Source organism: Haliotis cracherodii, unplaced genomic scaffold (assembly GCF_022045235.1).
Source record: "Haliotis cracherodii isolate W230 unplaced genomic scaffold, xgHalCrac1.p SCAF_10, whole genome shotgun sequence".
In the NCBI taxonomy this organism is placed as follows: Eukaryota; Metazoa; Mollusca; class Gastropoda; order Lepetellida; family Haliotidae; genus Haliotis; species Haliotis cracherodii.
Window position 1 is genome coordinate 6,606,399 of NW_027266265.1, and position 11,885 is coordinate 6,618,283.

The 11,885-nt window shown below is 42.7% G+C and overlaps 3 protein-coding genes across 3 annotated transcripts; 1 reads left to right on the top strand and 2 right to left on the bottom strand.

Annotated features, from left to right (window-relative positions):
- Positions 1-1,736: 1,736 nt before the first annotated feature.
- LOC139446636 (neuronal acetylcholine receptor subunit alpha-7-like) lies at positions 1,737-2,906 on the bottom strand. The gene has a single exon (XM_071227916.1). It carries the CDS (start codon positions 2,904-2,906, stop codon positions 1,737-1,739), a length of 1,170 nt encoding a protein of 389 aa, XP_071084017.1.
- Positions 2,907-3,072: 166 nt separating this feature from the next.
- Positions 3,073-6,680, bottom strand: LOC139446704 (sex-determining region Y protein-like). Its single transcript, XM_071227988.1, has 4 exons — positions 6,638-6,680; positions 4,372-4,604; positions 3,678-3,861; positions 3,073-3,086 (listed from the first exon to the last, which is right to left on the bottom strand). The coding sequence occupies exons 1-4, from the start codon at positions 6,678-6,680 to the stop codon at positions 3,073-3,075; spliced, it is 474 nt and encodes a 157-aa protein (XP_071084089.1).
- Positions 6,681-7,117: 437 nt separating this feature from the next.
- LOC139446760 (NXPE family member 4-like) lies at positions 7,118-11,569 on the top strand. The gene is made up of 4 exons (XM_071228073.1): positions 7,118-7,146; positions 8,460-9,134; positions 10,152-10,210; positions 10,788-11,569. The coding sequence occupies exons 1-4, from the start codon at positions 7,118-7,120 to the stop codon at positions 11,567-11,569; spliced, it is 1,545 nt and encodes a 514-aa protein (XP_071084174.1).
- The last annotated feature ends 316 nt before the right edge of the window (positions 11,570-11,885 follow it).

An 11,885-nucleotide genomic window follows, 5' to 3' on the forward strand; every position in this document is an offset into this window, starting at 1 on the left:
AATGTTGAGTATGTGATTCACGATTGGACACATGGCAAGGTCCCTTGGGTTTGAACTTTCAGAAACCTGCGGCTACGTATGGAGTAATACAGTGCCAGTTCCTTTCCACCTGCAGATTCAGCTGCTTGACTGTTTCTGACACCAGGGCTTTGTTATCATCTCGATTCAACCATTAGCAAAAGAATGAGTCCAAATGTCATCAAATCATTATTTCAGGACATCATTGCTGAACATTATGCCAACTTTACACACATATTTATTGATGCCTCAAAGGATTCGTCAACAATTCATCCTGCTGGGGCATATTGGATTTCAGATTTGTACACTTCAAGTGTGTACAGGCTAAATGACCATCTCTCAGTATTTGCTGCTGAACTACAATAGCTATTCTTCAAGCTTTAAGGTGGGTTAATGAAAATAACCACGAGTCAGTTATATTTACTGACTGGTATCTGGTATAAATGGTTCACGAAGTGACATTGTTAATGAAATTTTTTAAACCGGATACATTATCAAGGTCAAAGTATTTCCTGTGTGATATTCAAGCTCATGCTCATGAGGTGACGCACCAAATTGGGAAATGGGGCTTGCAATATCTTAAGGTAACGAAATCTGAATTCAGACACCAAGTGAAAGATTTCGACATGTTTTAGGATGGGACGCTGGGATAAGTGACCACATATGAATACGATTTGCCCTACTGTAAAAACCAATAGGACAATCCATCGGAGGACTGTGGGTTAAATGCTTACCGAAGTGTCATTGATAAATAGGCCTCCAATCTATGTACTCACTGTGATGAAAAATACTCCTGAGACTGTGAAAAAATATCAGATTAAATTTAAGTAGTGCAGAACTTGAGAAAGACAGCTCATTTTTTTCTAATTACACTTTTGGACCCCGACATAATTTGGGTTCAATTCAGCGGGAATTATAAGACTTCGTGACTGCAATAGGAAACTTTGATATATCACAGAAATCTAATATAGACATACAATGTGTATTAAATTTTAAACCATTTTAACGATTTTCCATTTTGTCTTATCTGTTCTTTTAGGGAATGAGTTCTGACCTTTCAGAAAAAATTAGTGATAACATGTGGTTTGAAAATATGAAGTAGATCATGAAACAGACTGGTCAATCATGTCACTTACATGTCCCACTCTGGCCTTGTTTGAAGACTTTTGATGTGCAAATAGACCTTTAATGGTCCCAGTCCCCCTTAACCCCAAATACCATACCATACTGTACCGTACCATACCATACCATACCGTACCGTACCGTACCGCACCGCACCGCACCGCACCGCACCGCACCGCACCGCACCGCACCGTACTATACCATACCGTACCGCACCGTACCGTACCATACCGTACCATACCATGGCTACATGTGCTCCACTAACACACTGAGAATATGTGCAGTATGCCGAATGTGACGTTTAGAACTATTTGCTAATGCTAAACATTTCTAACTTGGAGGGTGGAGGGTATCGTCCTCAGAGAAGGCCGTGAGAAATCCGTTGGTAAGTTGGTCATACGAGCGATAAGGATGTTGATGCCCGTAATTATGCTTTCTCAAAGCAAAAGGGTCCAGGGTAGTTATCATTATAGAGTGGAGGTTAAATAGAATGGATAATCGAGTATGGCCGACACTGGTCAGCAGACGTTTCGCACTTAATGGATGCACTTTCCCAAAAGGGAACACTCATCTGACTGTCCCTTGCATTTGCATCGTTATAAGATAATAGTCATGTAAGAAAGTAGAGCTAAGAAGAAAGACATACAAAAGAATATGCAGTCCAGTTTTCGGTCAGCTGGGGCCTCTCGGAATCGATCCCGTAAAGACCTTCTCTTGAGATCTGAGACGTCGCTGTCGACTGGAGTAACCTTTACTTTGTTGACCTTCACCTTCAACTCTTGGTTCACTATTCGCTGATCATACATGATGTGCACAACGATGGTTCCTAACATGGTGAGAAACTCCTGAATTTGGATGAGTGTGAGATATAGTGACAGACTGGACACGGAGTTGGAGGTGTGTGGCATCGACTCTTGATTGTAGGTGATGAAAAGGGCGTTAGACACAAACACAGCCATAACGAAGCCAATTTTTTCCCCTGACCTCGTCGGCAATAGGAACACCATAGAGCTCGTGAACGACAGGATAGACATCGGAAACACAACGTTCAGCATGTGGAATTGGTACCTCCGTTTCATGTGTATGCGATAGTGTACGCCGGGGAATGGCCTTTCCTTTCCAAATGTAACCAAAGTGACGCTGAGAAAATCCCATTCACCTGTCGCGTCATGCTGAACGCCGATGTCGGTGTTGGGGCCAATGCTGGTGTCGGCGGTGATGTCAAGTAGGAAGCCTTCAACTCTTGTGAACATCAGGTCACAGAACTGCTCGTCAAAAGGATACTTTTCTATGTAGATTGTACAAGTTGTCGCCCACGTTGCTGGGATCTGCCACAGGAATTTCCCATCAGCCATCAGGAGGACGGGCACGGCGGTCGAGAAAGTGGCGGAATTCCCGACGGAGTTGCTTAGCAGCAAGACGGGCGTCCACACTTCGGATATGTCGAACTGCACTTGTTGGATGCCGGAATGGTTGCCAGGTGACCAGGAGACAGTCTTGTCGTACCAGGCCATCAGGACATGAGCCGTTGAATGGAGAGTCTCCGTCGCAGAGTTGAGATCGTTTATATGTAACGACGCGACGGAGAAGTTGAGTTTGATGGCACTCCCTTCGAATGTGATCGGCGGTACATTGGGTCCCAGGTTCGTTAAAAGTTCTGCCCGTAGGGCTATCATTGCCGTCTTCATTGTGTTGTTGATCTGACCAATAACGGTGACGGCACACGTACACAGCAGGAACGTCAAACACAACCGATACGCACCCATGCTGAACTTCGAGTGGCAAAAAAACCTCTTTGTTGAAGTCATGTGAGTAAGTCATTGCGAGAAAAACGATATGTTGCCCTGGCAACATACAGTGCTATGGGGCTATCACAAGCTAAACAATTACATTACTTTAGAGTTATTTTCCGGTAATGACATCGGACAGACACTAATGTGGAAAGTCTACATTCAACATTGGAAATAACTAATGAGTTGAAAGCCAACGCAATACAAGTGTGTACACTGCTATCGAGCGAATTATAATGGGGTGTTTATGTGTTGGCAAACATTGCAATTCACAGTAGCTGCGACTGGGATCAGAAACATAATCCTTTTCTGTGATCTTGGATCCAAGGGAGAACTACGCCTGTTTAAAGCCTAATGATTAACTTTAAACGAGTTGGGAAACAGGAATACAAAGTGGCATCATTGTCTGATGGACAGACTGTTTAGCAAGGGCTCCTCAATAGAAATTACTGTTCTCTTGTCAATGGAAGGGATGGCTTTATTTGACGATGACGATGACGTCCCGCAATAGTTGGTGCATTTGATTCTGAGCCAGAAATGAATTAATCTAAACATTAATTAATTAATCTAAACATTAATTTTAACAAGGAGGATTGACGCAACAATAGATCATTATGGAATATATAGAGATAAATTATATATCAACCATAACATGATTTAAATTGGAAATATCACCCGTTCGCTGGTTCATTCTACTTCCGGAATCAGCATATTCGGATATTTCTCCATTACAGAATTGCGACTTACTGGCTAGCCAAAATCCAATGATCGTGAGTTCGAATCCCAGATTGGCCCTGATTATTATTCTTTTTTTGTCAGGATCGTGTTCGTGAAAACCTTCTAGTGCATCGTGTTCGTGAAAACCGTCTAGTGCATCATGTTGGTGAAAACCGTCCAGTGCATCATGTTCGTGAAAACCTTCAAGTGCATCCTGTTCGTGAACACAGTCCGGTGCATCATGTTCGTGAACACAGTCCGGTGCATCGTGTTCGTGAAAACAGTCCGGTGCATCATGTTAGTGAAAACAGTCTAGTGCATCACGTTCGTGAAAACAGTTCGGTGCATCGTGTTCGTGAAAACAGTCCGGTGCATCATGTTCGTGAAAACTGTCTAGTGCATTGTGTTCGTGAAAACCGTCTAGTGCATCGTGTTCTTGAAAACCGTCCCCTGCATCGTGTTCGGGAAAACAGTCTAGTGCATCATGTTCGTGAAAACCGTCTAGTGCATCATGTTCGTGAAAACCTTCAAGTGCATCATCTTCGTGAAAACTCTCCAGTGTATCGTGTTCGTGAAAACAGTCCGGTGCATCATGTTCGTGAAAACCTTCTAGTGCATCGTGTTCGGAAAAACAGTCCGATGCATCATCTTCGTGAAAACAGTCCAGTGTATCGTGTTCGTGAAAACAGTCCGGTGCATCATGTTCGTGAAAACCTTCAAGTGCATCGTGTTCGTGAAAACAGTCCGGTGCATCATGTTCGTGAAAACCGTCTAGTGCATCATGTTCGTGAAAACCTTCTAGTGCATCATCTCCGTGAAAACCGTCTAGTGCATCATCTTCGTGAAAACCTTCAAGTGCATCATGTTCGTGAAAACTTTCAAGTGCATCATGTTCGTGAAAACCGTCCAGTGCATCGTGTTCGTGAAAACAGTCCGGTGCATCATGTTCGTGAAAACCTTCTAGTGCATCGTGTTCGGGAAAACAGTCCGGTGCATCATGTTAGTGAAAACAGTCTAGTGTATCGTGTTCGTGAAAACAGTCCGGTGCATCATTCTTGTGAAAACCGTCTAGTGCATCGTTTTCGTGAAAACAGTCTAGTGCATCGTGTTTGTGAAAACAGTCTAGTGCATCGTGTTCGTGAAAACAGTCTAGTGCATCGTGTTCGTGAAAACCGTCTAGTGCATCGTGTTCGTGAAAGCCGGCGTAGAAGACGAATAGTTGTGAAAATGATGTGAATGGATCACTGAAAATCAGTGATGACACCAGATGTTCGCGAAAAGGGTAAGCATGTCCTACCTTACCCGAAGCACCCTCTCACACAATGTGCAGTGTTTATTGCCTGTCGCCGCACACCACTACTCCTGTCACGCGACGGCGTCTGTAAATAGACCAGGCAATCAAGCGATGAACCATACATTTATTCACACAATTGCACATTTAAAACAAAAACCGACATGTTAACTATGATTTACGCCTGCTGTGTTTAAGTCCAGAGTCCGCTGCTTAAACACGTTCATAACACTTCTCCATGCTCAAATGCAGTTGGATGGATCATCTCGTCAATAAAGAGTTATTTATTCAGGGTAATGGTATTTGATTTTATAAATGATCACTGGATGCGGGTGTTTATTGATCGAACAGTACCGTGGCCATGCTGATATCGGCGAAGTAGGATAGTCTGGTGGTAAGAGCGTTGAGGTTGTGTCGACTTGTGTTCGATTCCCTACCTGGACACAATAATTCTTTATATGTTTCCCCCGCACTCAACAATATTCAAGCTATATGACGGCGTTCTGTAAATAATCGAGTCTGGATCAGACAATCCAGTGATTGACATCATGAGCATCGATCCACGCAATTGGGATCGATGACATGCATCAACCAAGTCAGCGAGCCTGACCACCCGATCCCGTTAGTCGCCTTTTACAGCAAGAATGGGTTGCTGAAGACCTATTCTACCCCGGAGCTTCACAGGTCGCATACACCACGTAAAACTACACTCACTAAGACATGTAGAGTTTACACTGATTTCATTGTTGGCTAACAATCAGAAGAGATTGACGAGTCGGTATTTGTGTTCTGCATTGTCAAGCTATTTGGAGGTCCTGTTTAGAGTTATAGACATATTGCCGTCGCAAATATACATCTTAAAAATATGTTTCATGGAATATGAACAAAGCCATTCGACATAGGAAAATACCATTACTGGATAAATCTGATCTCTGTTCTTTACGGGGCTATATGACCGTGAGTGAGTGAGTATGGTTTTACGCCGCTTTAAGCAATATTCCACCAATATCAAGGCGGGGGTACACCACAAATGGGCTCAATCTCATTAAAATCAGATCTTAGTTCTCGCTTTCGCTAAACAAAGATCTGAGGACATCCCATTACGGGTCACGTCAGGACGACCTTTCATCAGACCAATCAACGCGTCGCTTACCAGATCATGAAAGTGGGAATGTGTTTTCTAATCATGCAACCTCGAAAAACGTTAACACCGGGTATTCCGAACGACAGTTACGGCTCGTGTGAACTGATTCCGTCAAAATTATATTCTATCTGTCGCTTCCATGAGATAAATATTTGAACGGAGAAAGCACTGCCATACAATCCCAACCATATGTTAGACATTCCGGAATGTTTGTTTGTTCAGTTTTACAAAATTTTAGTCGAGAACTGTTTCAACATATTTTCAAGCGTAATCTGAAATGGAAGTCGCCAGGTTGAAACGAGTGCCGTAAAGCTCGTGAAAGCTGCTTTCTAATTGGCTGATGTCGACTTCTTGTTAGTCGTTTCAGTGGTCTGTCAAAGTTCGCGAAAGGTCGTTTTGATGTGACCCGTAATGGAATGTCCTCAGATCTTTGTTTAGCGGTAGCGAGAACTTAGATCTGATTCTAATGAGATTGCAAATGGGCTTCACACATTGTGGCCATGTGGGGAATCGAACCCGGGTCTTCGGTGTGACGAGCGAACGCTTTAACCTGACCATGAACATAATTGCGGCAACTATGGTGACCGAGAGGGAACATCGTTTTATCGCGTTTTGTCTCTTGTGTTCGCTTTATCGTTATCTCGCTGCCGTAATTTAAGGCCAAAAAGTGATGTCCCGTCTCGGCCACCATAGAAAATAGAGCTTCTTGTATTTATGGCATTCGTCACCACTCGCAAGTTCCCGTAAACTACACATTCGGCTTGTCCCCAAGTGGGACGAGTTGTCACCAGTGGTATTATGGTAGATCAAGACACGGTGTGGTGGACATGATTAGGTTAAGACCGTTAAGGTGACGGCAGATGTTGCCAGGTCGTTACAAATAAACACACGGACAGATACTTGCTGGGGTGTATGTGGGATTGCTGGTGCACACAAGGCAAGATGTGGCCCTGGCGACGTGCAGGCGTGTCTAAGACGTTGCTGTGCGTTTGTATGTTGGCGATATTCAGCGTACTGTACCTACACAGACAGATAATGACGCGAGGCATCCTACAAACAACAAGGTAAGGTTAATCTTTCCGGGAAAGTTCCAACACAACCTAAGGAGATATGTTACTGTATGACGAAAAACGTGTTTTTTAAAATATGGACCTTTATGTTTCGTTTTTTTGTGTGTTTTTTTGTTGTTGTTTTTTGGGGGTCGGGGTGGGCTGGGGTTAAACGCCGCACTCAGTAAAAAATCAAGCCTGGTCCAGACAATCCGGTGATTGACATCATGAGCCTCGATCCACGCAATTGGGATACGATGACATGCATCAACCAAGTCAGTGAGCCTGACCACCCGATCCCGCTAGTTGCCTCTTGCGACAAGCATGGGTTGCTGAAGACCTAGTCTAACCAGGATCTTCACAGGCGGGCAAGAGTGAGTGAGTGAGCACGGGCTTGGTGCTGTAAGACCGAGGGTCATTATTGGGGAGGAATCTAGGGGCGCAACCTTACACCGAAGACTGCGTCCACGACTTTAACTGTACACTTTTTCAAGTTGATATTTTGCTTTTGCAGATGGTATTATACATGTAGTAGAAACAGGGGGTCGTATCAACATCTGTTCAGTCTTATTATTGTCATTAGTGGTGTCAGTATGTTTATGATTGTTTACACAGGTGTCATGTGAATTTGTGTGTTTCGAGGACTGGGGGTGGGGGGGGGGGAGTCGTCAACTGACCATACTTCTGTAATACAAACATAGAGACCTAACTCTTGTCATGCTTCACAAAATACCTCATCAGATATGTCAAATTCAGATATCAATAAAAACGTTGTATCAAAATCACGTATCACTTGTAGTATGTATGTAGTAGGTCGGTTTGACCCAGTGGCAAGATAAAGATCATTTATAGATAAATATTTACTCTCATTGTTTTAATTAAATAAGTGTCTGTTTTTTAGCATGTGAAGCCTATAGACTGTCTCATGTTCCCTGAACCATTGTATTTTCCCTTTCGCCGAGCTCTTACTGTAATGCTACATCCCTAAAATATAGTCTATATTTCTCCCATGTTTATTTGAATACAAATGGTGTTACAGTAAACTACGGTTATAACGAACTCAAATGGACCACAAATTTTAGTTCGTTATAACCGTAGTTCGTTATAAGCATATATACAACAGCTATACAGCAAATGACCGGGACCAAAAATATAGTTCGTATATCCGTCAGTTCGTTATAAGTGTGTTTGTTATAAACGTATTTTACTGTATTTGTTTCTAGTTACAGAGACTAAGCGTTAGTCTATGTGACACCTTAAAGAATTTCAAGACCCCAAACTTTCACACTACTTGATCGTCAGTACATGTTGATCAGTGCATGTTTCAGGTTATACCACGTGGTCACACAGTGGTCAGGGACTAACAACAACCTTTGGTCAACGGAGGAACCCAGACGCTTCTTGTCGGAAGAGGAAATTCTGCGAAATCCATTGGATATTGATCTGAAGACAGTGACAGATCCACTGTTGTCTCGGCTCTACCTTCATAGACAGACAACGTTTTCCTTAAACGACCCCATTCAGGTCAGAATAGAAACATTCGACAGTTACGGAATTAGACGAACTAGCGGCGGAGACTTCTTCCGGTTGTGGATGGAAGAGCCCGGATTAAGAGCCAACGTTTCCGGGGACGTCATCGACCACAATAACGGAAGTTACACCGGCATTTTGAGAGCATCGTGGGCTGGGACGCCAACCATTTTCTGTTATGTTGAAAAACGTAAGGAAGAAATCGCTCTGATTTACCGGAAATATCACCAATATGACACACTGTGGAATGCGCACGCAGACTTCTTTAATGGCGTCGCGGTGGAGTCAACACTTTGTTTCACACGGCCTATGCCCCCAGCTGAGTACTGCAATCTGACCGCGGACAACGGTGACCTGCCTTACTACTGTGTCCATCCCTTGCATCCAGACCTCAACTGTAGCATGGTGGTCAGCGTGTGGTCATATCGGCGCCGGATACCCTTGTCCCCAGCAGAGAAGCTTGTGTACGACTTGTGAGTAAAGGAACCAGGAGCTTAGAAATGTGTCTTTGAATCTAAACTAAATGCAATATGCGCAGCAACATCACTTGAAATAGTATATAACAATGCTATTTATAAACATGTGTAACTAGACGGTAAAATTTCTTTTTAAATACATCCCCAGCCCTTCAATGCGTTTAAAAAACCATTTTCAGAAGTTAATAACTGACAGTATTTTTTGTCTCTTTGGGTGAGTGAGTATGGTTTGACGACGCTTTTAGCAATATTCCAGCAATATCACGGCGGGGGACACCAGAAATGGGCTTCACACATTGTACCCATGTCGGGAATCGAACCCGGGCTTTCGGCGTGACGAGCGAACGCTTTAACCACTAGGCTACCCGACCGCCCCTGTCTCTTTGGATAGACATAGTAGTGTGTTTCACTCAATGTGAAATTCATCTTGTTTGAACTGCAATCAGACATCAAACGCCTCTTTTTAAGACAGATTGTGGAATCAATTTTGCACTGATGGGGGCATCATGGTCTGTAGTTACTGTCTGAAGTATACTGATAATAACAAATAACGGAACTCAAAACAACAAATGGGAGTTTTACTGGTGCCTTCAACATTAAAGTTTCCTTTAAACAATATAGAATGTATGTTCCCTTATTTCTTTTCACCCATGAAGATTTGGGTTAGAATTGGTCCTCAGAAATCCATGCTTGTCGAAAGAGGCGACTAACGGGATCGGGTGGACAGACTCGCTTACTTGGTTGATGCATGTCATCGTGTTCCATGCGTGGATCCATGCTCATGATGTCAATCACTGGAGTGTCTGATACATACTCGATGATTTACAGACCGGTGTCATATACCTGGAATATTGTTGATCGCGGCGTTAAACAAAAAACAAACAAACAAGTTTATTCCCTTTCATTAGTATAATTATTATTCAATGGGTTCTCTCATTTGGGTGTGATGATTAAGAGATACTTCTACATAAACTGTCTAGCTGTTAATGATATGCAAAACGTTTATATCTTCAGGTCGCTTGATAAAGAAAAAGATATATTCAGACAAAATATATCGGTGAATATATCCAGAGGTAATTTGAAAAGTTCAATTTCTAATGTGTTCTTAACAATTCTATGCATAGACTTACAGCAGCAGTAAATATTCGATTTAATATGTCAGTTTTATACAAAGTTAGAATTGAAAGATATACGTTTTTGAATGTATTTACAGAGGACGAATTTGTTTCATTTTCAAGAATGCTGTTTCAAACACTGCATATCACTTTAAGCCACATGAATTTGTAAATGTATCTATGTATTGAAACATTATGTAATGTAATCACTAGGGACAGATTACTGCCGAGAGGTGAGCAGTACGTTGTATTAAATTTACACGCTTTTGTAATTACGATAATGTATTATTTATCACATAAAGAGCCCGAGAGGCCTACATTCTGAATAAAATCATATTGATTGATTGATCACAGCAACAATATTAACGTTATGTACAGATTTATCTCAAACAAAGACATATTCTTACTCTCCCGATTATATACTGCTCAAAAGAAGTGTCATAACAGATTAATTATAATAATATGAAGAATCGGGAATTCTTTAACTTCTTTTAAGTAGTTAAATATGAACCTTATTGAAAATGTTCTTCTGCAGGCCCAGAAAACCAGAGCTCCCTTTCCTCGACGACCCCCTGCAAGGCCGTGTCACCTAGCGACACCTGGCGAAATGAAGCGCCCTCTGGATTCTTTTACAAGGACGCTTGGATTCCCCGACTGTGCGCCATGACAGTTCCCATAACGGAAACCGCCTACAGCGCATGCCTAAAGAACAGGAGTCTGTGGATATCCGGCGACTCGACGAGCATGCAGATCATGACGGAGATGAACAACGTCTTGAGGGTCGTTCCTGCCGTCACCCGCACTCATGAGCCTAAAATCATCCGCCACCCACATTACAACTATTCCATCCACTGGAACGCTCACGAATTCCCGTACTTCCCTGGACTTTTACATTACCCAAAGGCTTACATCAAACCCGAATCACATCATTTTGATAAAATCCCAAACGATTCTCGGGATATCATTGTCTTGTACCTAAACACACATTTCATCCTGGTCCATCCCGATGTTTTCAGACGTCACGTCAGAAAACTTGTCTCAAGAACTAGAGCTCTCACACAAAGGGCGCCCAATGTTGTTATCGCAGTAAGAGGACCCCATGCCTATTTCAAACAAATGTATCAAGAAATGTATTCCTACTGGGGTCTTGTATTCCGAGATATACTCCACGAAGAGTTCCGTCCCTTGTATGACAGAGTTATCTTCCTTGACTTTTGGGATATGTCAGTAGCGCTCGGCCTGCCCGACTTCCACCCCTCGCCTGCGATTGTACGGACCATGACGCAGAGCATGATGGGATACATATGTCGTGGCTGATATAGTCTTTGCTGTGGATCTTCTACCCCTCAGAGAGCATCTGCGGTGTCATTGCGGTCATTTAACTATCATGTAACTAATCTCCGGGAATATTGCAATAATTACATATATTATGTGATGGATCTGTAAGTGACACTGCCCCCAAGTAAGAAACATATTTTGACAAATTCTCGATTAAAAATTTGAAAGAACATCAAAACAACAAAACAACAACAAATGAACATCCTGGAATGGCTAATAGATGGCCTAGATTGTATGGATTCAGCCGTTAAACCCGTAACTAACGTCCGGAGTTAAAGATTTTGAGGTTGCATGA

Coding starts and splice junctions, on each gene's coding strand:
- LOC139446636 (XM_071227916.1), bottom strand. CDS start 2,906: ATGGGTGCGTATCGGTTGTGTTTGACGTTCCTGCTGTGTACGTGTGCC.
- LOC139446704 (XM_071227988.1), bottom strand. CDS start 6,680: ATGTTCCCTCTCGGTCACCATAGTTGCCGCAATTATGTTCATG. Junction 4,605..6,637: donor TTGCCGCAATTATGTTCATG/GTCAGGTTAAAG, acceptor ATGCACTAGAAG/GTTTTCACGAACATGATGCA. Junction 3,862..4,371: donor ACTGTTTTCACGAACACGAT/GCACTTGAAGGT, acceptor GTTCACGAACAG/GATGCACTTGAAGGTTTTCA.
- LOC139446760 (XM_071228073.1), top strand. CDS start 7,118: ATGACGCGAGGCATCCTACAAACAACAAG. Junction 7,147..8,459: donor GGCATCCTACAAACAACAAG/GTAAGGTTAATC, acceptor TGCATGTTTCAG/GTTATACCACGTGGTCACAC. Junction 10,211..10,787: donor ATCGGTGAATATATCCAGAG/GTAATTTGAAAA, acceptor GTTCTTCTGCAG/GCCCAGAAAACCAGAGCTCC.